Below are 12,878 nucleotides of genomic sequence, written 5' to 3'. Positions count from 1 at the left end.
AGGATGATAGAAAAAGCAAAAGTGGTGATGCAATTTAGAGTTAGCCCAAAGTGAGAGAAAATTGATTTGGGGTTTTTGGGTTTAGGACGTGAATAAAATTACGCAATCAAAAAATTTTTTAGAAGAAATTATGCAATTAATTTCAGTTGTTTGTTCATGCGCACTTTCATTACCGTGGATCTTTTGGCTTTAAAATGAATCTTACAATGTCAGAAATGATTATGTTGGTCTTTGGCCTAACGGATTAACCAACTTCTTTGTTGTCGAGGACTATGTATTTCGATAGTGCATGGTTTATTACCGGCTTCTACCTATTTATTGAAAAAGGCCAAGGGGTTTTCTAAAAGCAACCAACTCTTTTCAGGTCTAGACGTCTAGTGTTGAAGAAGAGTACAAGACACTTGCCTTACTCTTGGTAACGCAATAAGATCTTCACATTATCAACGAAAAACGATTGCAAAATCATACTCTAGCCCTATTCTTTTATCCTCTTTACTCAACTTGCACAATTGCAAATGATATTTAAAGTTTTCCTTATAGAGTCTTTTTATTTAAAAAATGGAAAAGGAATACATAGAACTATCACAGGTAACTACGCTATCTCGGGCAATACAAGTAGAACAAGAGGTCAAAATTATGACCTTAAATTACGATAATCATGTACGTTTTCGTCCCCCCAAATTAATACCAAGATTTGACTCACAGAGGTTCTTCAACTTAGCCGCCCCTCGAATCCATATTGTTCCCCAAAACTGGTTGCTTACCTCTTAATGAAGCCATAGAGTCGAGAAAATGAAGAAAAACTGGGAAGCAACCTCTTTGAAGTGTAGAAAAGAAAACATAATTAAAAATCTGCATTAATTTGTTTCCAATTATCAGCCTTTGGACTTTTGTAATTTGTAGTGAGTGTGACATATATTTACTGATCGGAATTAGGATAAACTGAAAGACAAAATGTGGGGTGACTCCCAAGCAGTACATCGGATTTCCCGAGATACCAACCGATATATATATACCTGTATATTAAGCACCCAACTTCACTTCAGAGAAGGCATAAGTATATGCTGTTAGAGTAAGCTCTCTCTCTCTCTCTCGTTTTTGGTAAGCATATGAATTTTGTAGAAGAACTGTATAATCCATGTTTAACAGAATATCATTTCCCATAACTTTGTTCCTATTGATCAATGGAATTCTGCAAACCTGCAGATATTTGAGGATCAACATGTCTCCGACTGCCGCAGCGGAAAATGGAAGTGTAAGAAGTAGTCATGAGGCTGCCGGCAGCATCTTTGACATCGGTGACTCTGAAATTCTCAAGTTGTTGGAGAGACCTAGAACAATAAATGTGGAGAGGAAGAGGTCCTTTGATGAAAGATCATTCAGTGAAATGTCAAACATTGAACACCTCGAGTATATGTCCTCGTCAGTTTTGAACACTGCTACGCCTAGGTCATGCTATGACTCGCACTTCATGGTTTCCGATGCTTGGGAGACCTTGAGGCGCTCTGTTGTTCACTTTCGCGGCCAGCCTGTTGGGACTCTTGCTGCAGTCGACGGTTCCGTTGAACAACTTAACTATGATCAGGTTAATTCATTAATTCTTCTCCGTCTCTTTCTTTTTTACGTAGAGAATAGAATCTCACATTGAAAATTTAAAGTCTTGTAGTGATAACATTTTAGGTATTGAGTTGGATGCTCTAATAAAATATTACAAGTTCTCTTTTCTTGGCCATGTGTATTCTAAAATGATGGGAGACTCACATCAAAGTGAAGACTTTCTAATCAACAGTTTGGGAGACTCACTAGACTTTCTAATCAACGGTTTGGGAGACTCACTTTTTGATTACATTATTGCAAATTAACCGTTAGATGTTTATTTATGCATGAGTAGATCACTTCTGAAAAATTTTCTTTCAAATTGCTAATCGTTAAAATAACGAACTAGATCAAATCAATAGGCAAATCAAATATGTGAAACCTGAACTATTTATGTTTATAAACAATAAATCATGATTATGAATGCATTAACGATTTCCAATTGGTTGAAAAAAAATACATAAATGATTTACATATGAGTCTTTAAATATTTAACGGTTGATTTGTGAAAATGTGATCGAAAAATGAGTCTCACAAAAAAATCATCATGAAGTCCTCATTTAAGTGGTCCTCATTAGAAACTCTCCCATAAAATGATATATCAAGAGTTTTACAAATTTACAATACAAGCAATTTGACAAAAGGGTTGCTGCAAACATTTTTCTTTTTGTGTTTAACTTCTTAAGGTTGATGTTAATTACCTTGATTAGCAACCATGTTAGTGACAAGTAAGGGTCATAGATATCATGTTTCATGACTAATTGGTCTACTTTTCAGTTTTGGTTTCAAGTTTATACTCTCCCAATTTCCATTTCATCGTGGCTTTATGCTTTCCTCAAGTGTCTGATTCTGTATTAGCAAATAGCAATGAAGCATATATCCTAAATTGACTTGATAAAAGTAACGGCAGGTATTTGTTAGAGACTTTGTCCCGAGTGCATTGGCCTTTTTGATGAATGGGGAAGAAGAAATAGTGAAGAACTTTCTTCTGAAAACGCTTCGCCTCCAATCATGGGAGAAAATAGTCGATGAGTTTAAGCTAGGAGCAGGGGTAATGCCAGCCAGTTTCAAAGTAGAGCACGACCAAGTAAGAAAGAATGATACAATCACTGCAGATTTTGGCGAGAGTGCAATAGGAAGAGTTGCTCCGGTTGATTCAGGGTTTTGGTGGATCATATTGCTTCGTGCTTACACAAAGTCTACCGGGAACTCTTCACTCGCCGAACTGCCCGAATGCCAAAACGGTATTCGCCTCATTCTCAGCCTCTGTCTATCCGAAGGCTTCGATACTTTCCCAACTCTGTTATGTGCTGATGGATGTTGTATGATTGATCGTAGAATGGTTAGTTCATTAATCAAAGAAAAAAACAACTTAAAATTTTAAATATTTATATTAAATTTGAGTACCAAATAATATGACATCTACCATGTCAATGTCCTGCACTAACCTTCGACATTGTGATACGTATATATTACATTATTCTGTACTAAGATTCTGTAATGAATTTCGGTACAAAATTTTGGTTAGCACTACTTTTAACTAAATTTGCATTTCAAATAACTATTCTAACTTGTGTAATGTTTCCCTCGCACTTTTTTTACAGGGCGTGTATGGGTACCCCATAGAAATACAAGCACTGTTCTTCATGGCTTTGAGATGTGCTTGCTTCCTGCTCAAGCAAGACGATGTGGGTAAGGAATTTGTAGAGAGGATAACTGATCGTCTCCATGCTTTGAGCTTTCACATGCGGAGCTATTTCTGGCTGGACCTGAAGCAGCTCAATGATATATATCGCTATAAAACAGAGGAGTATTCTCACACAGCAGTGAACAAGTTCAATGTAATGCCCGATTCGCTTCCGGATTGGGTGTTCGATTTCATGCCCAGTCGTGGTGGCTACTTCATCGGAAATGTGAGCCCTGCGAGAATGGATTTCCGGTGGTTCTGTTTGGGTAATTGTGTGGCGATTCTGTCGTCTCTGGCAACCCCTGAGCAATCTGCAGCCATAATGGACCTTATTGAAGAACGTTGGGATGAGCTGGTTGGAGAAATGCCTTTGAAAATTTGTTATCCGAGCATTGAAAGCCATGAGTATCGAATTGTCACCGGCTGTGACCCCAAGAACACTAAGTGGAGTTACCACAATGGGGGCTCTTGGCCAGGTTGGTTTTTTAGACATATCCGAAAGACCGAAACATATCATGCTCTACATATTGTTAAAAAATCTAAAACATCACACGTTTCGGAGCATGAAATTATATGTTCTCATTGCAACTATACTTAAATTGAAATATGTTAATTTGTGGTTGTAGTGCTTCTATGGCTGTTGACAGCAGCATGTATAAAGACGGGACGTCCCCAAATTGCCAGGCGTGCGATTGATCTGACTGAAAGCCGGTTGTCGAAAGACCACTGGCCGGAGTACTATGATGGCAAGTCGGGGAGTTACATTGGAAAGCAGGCACGTAAGTTCCAAACATGGTCCATTGCAGGCTACTTGGTGGCGAAGATGATGTTGGATGATCCTTCTCATTTGGGGATGATATCACTAGAGGAAGATAAGCAAATGAAGCCCCTTATAAAAAGATCTGCTTCATGGACATCTTAGATGTTTTACTTGCCAAACCTAATATTGTTTCCAATTCAAACTTTTGAGCAATCAAGTATAGACATGTTGAATTTTGTATAAACAGAGTGGAACTTCAGTCTCTACATTATCCTACGCTGTTTTTTCCGCATCATGTTATAGAGCGTTTTGAATACTTATGGTGAGACTTGAGAGTTTAAAATCTCTATTTTGGGTTTAGATTGTTTCAAAATTTTGTTGGAGTATGACACCGTCAAACTCTAGAAATAAGACCTTTATATTCGGAAGTTGAACTATCAATGAGAGTTTCGACTTTGATATTTGTATGAACCTCAATTATAAATGCCTTATATTGTTATAGGAAATCGATGCCTTCAATATAAGTATTTTTTTAGTTGATAAATTTTTATTGGGTGAAATAAGTAAAATTTGATGATACTCTGAACAATTAATAGAGAACCGTACTCAACAAAATATATACTTTTTAGTCAAATTTCAATATAATTAATTTGTCTGTTAAAAATGATGGTCAAAGACTCGATTCTTTCAAAATTGAATGGAACTCAGATTTTCATATATATATATATCAGTATTAATTAAGCAAATAACCCTTAAGGTTAAATTTTCAAAATACTTGAAATTGCCCTTCTTTTATTAAATTTTAAAATCTGTTGTTTAATGTATATAGGCTATAATAGTAACTTGATAAGTATAAAAAACAGAAAATGAAAAAAAAAAAAAACAAAACGTGAGAGGCTAGGAGCAGTTCTTTCCCAACTGCAGTAGAACTGCAATTGCAGTTTGAAAAGAGTATTCTTATTTGAAAACAAAAAAAAATTCAGATTAATATTATATAAATATATATCAAAAAGAAAAAGCAAATTGATACACGCGTTGGAGTGTGTTAAGAGGCTAGTATAAATAATTTACTTATTTCGAAGTATACATTTAAAAGAAAGGTAAAGATACCTCGGTGTAAGAACACCTTTCTCCTTCCTTTTCATCCCATCTGCATATTCATCTCCTTGAGTGAAAACTGGGAAAAAAAGAATGTAATAGAGTTTCCGTGTCGTATGAAATCGGAAACACGTCGCGTATCGTGTCGTTCCTAGAGAGCCCCATGTCAATGTCAAAGAGGTCCGAACCGGAGAAGACCCACATGCCCCAACGTCAGCAGCACCCATCATTTATGCGAATTGACAAACAAGAGAGGCAGCAACAACCCAAAGACCAAAGCTTTCAGGCACAAGACGTATGTAAGCAGCAGAAAATGGGTTCTTTTCCAGTCCCGGACGAGATTGCCCTCAGAATTGCTTCGTTACTTGAGGTACGATCCTTGATGGTTTCAATTTTTTTTGGTTCTTTATATTTTCCGCACTTGTTGATGTTTTTGTGCTCTGTTTTGGAAACAAAGGTGTGGGATTTGTGTGCGTTGGCTTGTTGTTGTAGGTGTTGGAAGGAGCTTTGTGGGTCTGATTGCCTATGGGAGTCTCTAGCAAAAAAGAGATGGGCTTCTCTGGAATTCTCAGACGAGTCTGAGTCTGAGTCTTCATCTTCCACTGCAATCAGAAGGCCGAAGGACAAGGTACTTTGACTACTTTCTTCAATTTACAGTATTCTTTTAATGGTTCACTTTTCTATTTCTGATATCTGCAATTTTCTGCACTAGAAATTTGTTTTCATTTATTGATGATCAACAGACCTTCATATGTTGTTGACTTTTTAGTGACTTAGATGATTTAGTTGTATAAAGATTTGAGCTTGTGGTGATGATCGATATATACCCAATGAGATATCCATGATTGGTTAGAAAGGAAAACACATCATGTTTGTTTGTTTACATTTGTATTAACAATCGGGAGTCAAGTGTATTGTTATAATCTTATATTGCACTACAGGGGTGGAGGCCCTTTTACGGGGAGGTTCACGATCATAAGGCTGCTAGTGCTGCTTTGGTGATCGATTATGTGGAGAAATGCTCAATATATGGATCTCTTGAGGTTGCACAATATCAAAGGGCGATTGAAGACCTGCACGTGATGAGATTTGGATATGAGGATGTAGTATTGCTCCTTTTGAAGCCAAGTCTTAGTGTGCAGATCAATCTACTCGGTTTGCATTACTGCATGAATTGGCTTAAAGTGCCGGTGTGTGGTTTTTCCCTCTGTGTCTACTTATGAATTTAATTTACAAATCTGTTCTTCTTATACCTTTATCTGTTTTTGAATTGCATGAATACTCTGTTATTAACAACATTAAGTTGTTTGTAATATCTGGTTGAAGAAATATCTGATTACAACATTATCCAATCCCATGTTTGTAACTGCTTATTGTATATTCCTTTAGTAATTGAAATACATAATTGGCAGGTCAAATGTGTTGTGAAAGAACTAAGAATTAGGAAGTTAGCGGAGCGGCGAGTTTGTGTTAAATGGTGGACGCTTGGCAAATGGTCCAACGGTTACGGTATTCGCATGAATGACGAACTACATTCTCATCAATTCACATTGTTAGATGTTGCACTTGCAAGAGCAGAGGAGGTTCTTGCAGTGCTGTATCGAGGTGCTATTCATGAGGTACTACGTGTTCAGATTACAGTGGCAAAGCCCTCAAGTACACCTTCATCTTCCCTACGTATATTCTGAAATGGTCAGTGGATTCGGCAGGAATAACAATGTTCGTATATAATGTCCTCTTAATTCTTGCTTGATGATCTTGATATTTTGTTGTACATGATGTGTATACACCTCTTTTTGGTACTCTTTCACCAAAGAAACCTTCTTTTGTACTTTTTGTGTGCAATTGTGCATACATTAACTTGCCTGGGGCGATTAATGTTAATATGTAAAATGATGTATTTCACCTACTATACTTTCAGACTTTCAATTGAAGGTGATCAGTTTGGCTATTCGGCTGTCAATACGTTGCGTTTTCTGCTAATCGTAACAATTCTCTTAACATCTTGAGGAATGAAGAGCAATGTTAAACATTGCGTTTTCTGCTAATCGTAACAATTCTCTTAACATCTTGAGGAATGAAAAGCAATGTTAAACGTTGTTTGTACACAAATGCCATGAAAAAGTTCCAGTTCTTCCACAGCAGCTATTACCATGCCCTCATTGAACAAAGATCATCTGCAAAAGCTTCAAAGAACAAGAAAACGAAGTCAAAGTGGGTTGAATTTTTAAGGTGGACGAAGCAGAGGTCATCTTATAGTAAAAAATATATATATATATATATTTTCACCTTTGCTTGTTTTACCAATCAGAGACTATGATAGAGCGCAACTGAAACCTAAACCTAGGTTTTGCGAGCAATGCGGTGGCGCTTCTTGGCTCCGATCTGTAGTAGAGCGCTCCAGCATCGTTTTTTCCAGCTAAGGGAGGACGAGACTGTGGTGAGTTGGCCGGAAACGAGTCCGGTTTTGTTTCTCTTGAGGTCGACGGTCGTTGTCGATACCAGGCTTGTGGAGGAGGTTTGAAGAGGAGGAGATCAGTGACACGTTCTCTGGTCTGACGAAGGTGCGAGGTCGGAGAAGATCTACTAGAGTTCGGCTTTTAGATTGCCGGTTAAAGCTTTTGGTTCGTGCTTGAAGGATCAGCCTTGTGCAGCAAGTGTGGTCGCTTGTACAGGTTTGGTGGGCGGCGGGATGGTTGCTATGGTCTCCTGCCTGGGGAGACCTCCAGATTGATTGAGCAGTGGCAGGCGGCTTCTCAGAAGGACCAGATTCGGCTGACTGGGTGATGGGGGCGTAGGGTGTAGGCAGTGGGCCTTGGGCCTTTGTCTTCCTAGGCTGCAGAGATGCAATCTAGAGAATTGGACCTAGATTAGCCAATTCCCCTATTCTCTCACACTTGGGTCGGGTTTGGGTTTTCTAGGGTGGTCTGTCCCGCTCTTTGTCCTGCACATTCTCTGTGGGTGTGTTGAATATTGCGACGTACACCAAGAGGGTCTTAGGCGTCAAGATGTTTAGGACATTGGTTCCATTTTAGGGCAATGTAGGATTAGAGAGTTTTTTAAATTCTGCATTTTCTTTTTCAGCAATTCCTTTAAAATTTTAGTCTTGTTGAAGTATGGACTTTAGTTTTTTTTGGATCTCTTTTGAATTTAGTATTCTTCGTCGTGAGCTTGCATTGTAATATGAGGAGTATTCTGTATCCTTTATGCTTAACCGAATGAGGTGGTATGATTTATCATCAATTAATTAGTCTTCCATTGCCGCAATCTTCTGTTGTCCTTTAAAAAAAAAAAAACATAATCGGTGACCACGACAACTTCCTAATAAGTAGGTTGACTGGCTTCACTGGGTGGGTTATTCTACCAAAGACACCTATGTTTGTGCAACTGACGTGGCGTGATCTCATTAGTCGAGTGACACCATAGTACAGCCAAAACCTGTAGATCATTCCAAAGCATACAATAAACGGTCCAGATTGTTCTGAACTAGTGATCAACGACGCAGGTTGGTCTACAGAAACTGCCCTACCTCAGTCTCGTGGGCAGTGGTTGTTGAACAAGCCGATCGAGTAGTTTAACTGCTCTCAAACTAAAACCTCAGACTCGTTTAAGACTCAAATTCTCCTTCTTCTCTCGTCTTTCTTCTTCTTCTTCTTCTTCTTTGGAATCCAACACTGTAATGAAGGGAGGCAAAGGGCCCACCCACGCGGTGGCGACATGGGTCCGGCGACAGCCGCCGAAGATCAAGGCTTTTTTGGCGGTGGTGTCGGGAATGGCCGCCTTGGTGGTCCTCCGAATGATCGTGCACGACCACGACAACCTCTTCGTGGCGGCGGAGGCTGTCCACTCCCTCGGAATCTCCGTCCTCATCTACAAGCTCATGAAAGAGAAGACTTGCGCCGGTAAAAACCCAAATCCCGTTTCTTTTTCGAAGTCTGCATTTCCGATCAGATATCTCTGCATTTGTGTTTAGTTGAGCTCAGAGATTGTTCGATTTGGTGGGTATTGTAGGAATTTCACTCAAGTCGCAGGAATTGACGGCTCTGTTTCTAGCTGTGAGGCTGTATTGTAGTTTGGTCATGGAATATGACATACACACGATACTGGATTCGGCTACATTGGTGACCACGCTTTGGGTTATTTATATGATTCGGTTTAAGCTCAGGTCTAGCTACATGGATGACAAGGACAACTTCGCAATCTACTATGTGGTCAGTGCTTTGTTTCTTGTTTAGTTCCTCTCTTAACGGTGATACATGTAGTCCAAGAGTGAAATCAAATAATGTTTCGGACTTTGAAAGTGCTAAATTGTTAAGTCACTGGGATATTTTTACCTTTTTATGTTTGGTTGTATTGATTAGTTAGTAAGTGAATTAGAAGAATTTTGTTGAGAATGTATTTGGCTATTTGCACTGCTGAGAGCATTTGGTAGATTTCTTTGTTGTACTTGTAAAAATGTTGAATGGTATTCTTAGGACCCTTTTGTCAAGTTTTTTACTTTCATATGGTGCTCCTCGTTTTCGTTTTGATCAATATAAAATCAGCCATCTATTTTACCAATCTCCTTCTTACTGCTGGTTTCTTAATTTTGGTATTCGGGTGGAGTAATGAAAGACTGAACTGTGGTTTTATGTATCATTTTGGATTCATTGTTTCGTGATTTCTTACATTGTAGGTGATTCCGTGTGCTCTGCTTTCATTAGCTGTACATCCCACGACACATCATTTTATTGTAAACCGAATTGGCTGGGCATTCTGTGTTTATCTTGAAGCTGTATCAGTACTACCTCAGCTTCGAGTCATGCAAAACACTAAGGTATTACACAAAGACCTGTATGCTTGTTAGTTTGTTTCTGAATGGTTGGTTCATGATTCTCAGGGAGATGATTTTTAACAAAGGAGAATCTGCATTTGTCTTTTGATAAATGATCTTTTGCACTGTTATCATTTTTCTCATCTGTTTTCTTTTACAAATTCAAAAATTTCAGATCATTGAACCTTTTACGGCACATTATGTTTTTGCCCTGGGAGTTGCACGGTTCTTGAGTTGCGCACATTGGGTCCTCCAGGTTTGTCAAAGGCAGATTATAACTCTTTCGGAATTGATGTGTGATTATCTTTTTGCAATGTGCTTTGGGAAGAAATAAGCCATATGAAGTAACTATGCAACAAGCTCATATATTTTCCCCTTATTCTCTGTTCTTTTAAGTATTTGTGATACAAGAGTTTCCGAACACGGATTTATGTTTATTTACTTGAAACTTGCATCGACTCTCATTGGGTTCTTACTGCAGCAGTCTTTGTTTGCTATGTAGTCTCACTCAGTTGCACTATTATATGTGTTGCTGTGTTTGTTTTACTTATTTTTTCCTTTTATATAATGATTAGCTTCAGGCTAGAGTGTTCTCAACTCTATCTGTTATTTACTTTGCTAAAAGTTGACCTAAGCTGATAGTCATTATTATCCAATAGAATTGAAATTTCTATGTGTTTAAGATTATTGCATTTTGATGAGGTTGATATCCACTAACCTTAACTAACCTTATATATTCTTTGTGGTTGGAAGTGTTCTGCTACTACCTGACCAACAATTAGTATGTTGATGATATTCACATATAAGCATATATAACCAGTGCCTTGGCCCGTTGAATTTTGTTTTTTAAGAATTTTCCCGTTCTGACCTCAATCTTATATTAGTATGTGTCTAATATTATTACATCTGCCTTATTTGGACAGGTATTGGATTCTCGAGGACAGATACTGACAACTTTAGGTTATGGGTTGTGGCCTGGTATGGTTCTTCTCTCAGAAATTGTCCAGACCTTCATACTTGCTGATTTTTGCTACTACTATGTCAAAAGGTGAGTATTTCTGTTTTATTTCCCAACTGAGATCATATTGGACTTTTGACTTAATCCTCTAAGCGTCACTGGCAATATGTGATCTCTCTTATATGTTCTTGATGAGCTTTCTCAAATGACTGCTGTTTTGGTTGCAGTGCTGTTGATGGGCAACTTGTTCTACGCTTACCCTCTGGGGTTGTCTAAGTCTAAGCGGTTCAGCGTGCAAGATCAAACTGCATCGCTACTCAAAAATTTGGGAATGTTGCCTGCTCTTTTAAATCCTTTTCTTGGGCGGCTATTAAGAGAATGGTCGAGAGTCATAGAGTGAACTGTAAAGCGAGGGATGTTTTCTCACTAGTCAGGTTTACAAGGTAGTCATTAGCATATACACTCGATGTCTAGAAAACCTCCTAGCATAGACTTTTTGTGATTCTGCATTTAGTTTTGAAGCGTTATCAGTGTATGCTATTCTCTCTATGTCCTTCGCTGGTTAAACTGAAAAGACGTGTAACTTGTTTGAATGGAAAATGTTATGTAAACGTAATACGACACGTGTGAATCTGTCAGTCTACCTCTGCATCGTGACCCAGATTTTGTGTTCTTATACTGCAACTGCAATTCAAATGGCCAATGAAAATGGAATGTTGTATGAGAATTGACATTCTATTTGTTCTTCTTGCATTGTCAATACTCGTGAAAACTACAGGCAGAGGAGGCAGGAACAGGACAAGTGAAACAAATCAATCACAAATTAAAGCCAATGGGTAGGTTTGTACAGGAGCAACGCACCATACATGGTCGTTCGTAACATTCTCTTTGCCATACTCGTTTTCTTTTGAAATCTTCGATATGTAAAGACTCCATGCCTGGCAATGTGCATTGTTTACCTGTTTTGGTCCCCAACCAATATAAAAGGTCAAAAGGGGAAACAGAGAACGAAACACTGGTTTGGGAAGTGAATATATAGTTATATACGTGTGGTTTCCTTCATTAGTTTATATTCTTTGGGCTTTACTAGTTATTAGTTATCAATAATCCACCACTATTTAGCTTAACATTAACACTGTGTTGCTAGAGTACTCCTGGCTAGGATAGGACAATATAGATTATAGAGGTTGCCAAATTGTGATTTTGGCGTTTGGTTAGAATGAGCAGATTACAGCTGTCGAAGTTGAATAATTTAATTAGCAGGTAAGTGACGTAACCTACCCCAGCTGCAATGAGTTCCATTCATTCAAGTTGAGAGTCCAGATAAGCTTCAGTACTAGAGGAAAGTATAGTTGCCATCAATCATCATCATCACCTTCCTTTGTAATTATAGATATTATAACTGTGGACCTTGGGTGATGCACTTGCTCACAACACCCATCAAAGCTTAGCAAAAAACAGGAGAGGACTGTTAAAATTGTATGGCATCTCTCTTTTTGCAAGAGTTAGCTATTTGGTTTATTACTTGGCATTGACATTCGATCCTTAAAAAGCTTAATGATTGGATCCTGGACACCAATAATGCACCACAAGATAGTAGAGAAACCAGCTCCTAGTTAGCTAGTTTGGTATACTACAGTGATGGGCAGGGGAAGGGTTTATCCAATCCCAGCAGGTACCTAAATGTTTAGTTTCTGACAAAGAAATAAGAAGGTGTGTGTTTGACTAAGCTAACCTAGCCTGGCATAGCACAGTTGGTACTTGCATATATAATTGAATTGAAGTTTTAACATTTCTGGCATTTGATACTGATTGAAGCTAGTAATGGCTGGCGAAACACTGCAACAAGCTATTATCAGTGCTAATTAAACACAGCAGACCCTTCATACTTTTTGTGATTCTGCATTTAGTTTCGAAGCGTTAAGAAATTATCAGTTAATGCTAGCCTCTCTGTGCGTGGCCTTTG

General features: G+C 38.3%; 3 protein-coding genes across 3 annotated transcripts; all 3 read left to right on the top strand.

The window, feature by feature from the left end:
• Positions 1 to 1,065: 1,065 nt before the first annotated feature.
• On the top strand, positions 1,066 to 4,260 carry LOC112173223 (probable alkaline/neutral invertase D). Its single transcript, XM_024310813.2, has 5 exons — positions 1,066 to 1,101; positions 1,207 to 1,585; positions 2,507 to 2,938; positions 3,201 to 3,759; positions 3,910 to 4,260. The coding sequence occupies exons 2-5, from the start codon at positions 1,223 to 1,225 to the stop codon at positions 4,203 to 4,205; spliced, it is 1,650 nt and encodes a 549-aa protein (XP_024166581.1). The 5' UTR covers positions 1,066 to 1,101; positions 1,207 to 1,222; the 3' UTR covers positions 4,206 to 4,260.
• Positions 4,261 to 5,163: 903 nt separating this feature from the next.
• Positions 5,164 to 7,092, top strand: LOC112173909. Its single transcript, XM_024311601.2, has 4 exons — positions 5,164 to 5,511; positions 5,599 to 5,769; positions 6,083 to 6,331; positions 6,554 to 7,092. The coding sequence occupies exons 1-4, from the start codon at positions 5,305 to 5,307 to the stop codon at positions 6,827 to 6,829; spliced, it is 903 nt and encodes a 300-aa protein (XP_024167369.1). The 5' UTR covers positions 5,164 to 5,304; the 3' UTR covers positions 6,830 to 7,092.
• A 1,598-nt stretch (positions 7,093 to 8,690) lies between these two features.
• LOC112174137 (ER lumen protein-retaining receptor erd-2.2) lies at positions 8,691 to 11,573 on the top strand. The gene is made up of 6 exons (XM_024311857.2): positions 8,691 to 9,043; positions 9,153 to 9,352; positions 9,817 to 9,957; positions 10,130 to 10,210; positions 10,878 to 11,002; positions 11,140 to 11,573. Exons 1-6 carry the CDS (start codon positions 8,821 to 8,823, stop codon positions 11,186 to 11,188), a joined length of 819 nt encoding a protein of 272 aa, XP_024167625.1. The 5' UTR covers positions 8,691 to 8,820; the 3' UTR covers positions 11,189 to 11,573.
• The last annotated feature ends 1,305 nt before the right edge of the window (positions 11,574 to 12,878 follow it).

The sequence above is a fragment of the Rosa chinensis genome, chromosome 6, assembly GCF_002994745.2.
Source record: "Rosa chinensis cultivar Old Blush chromosome 6, RchiOBHm-V2, whole genome shotgun sequence".
Classification (NCBI taxonomy): domain Eukaryota; kingdom Viridiplantae; phylum Streptophyta; class Magnoliopsida; order Rosales; family Rosaceae; genus Rosa; species Rosa chinensis.
Note: the sequence above shows the minus strand (reverse complement) of the source record. Positions and strands in the feature narration are given on the sequence as shown.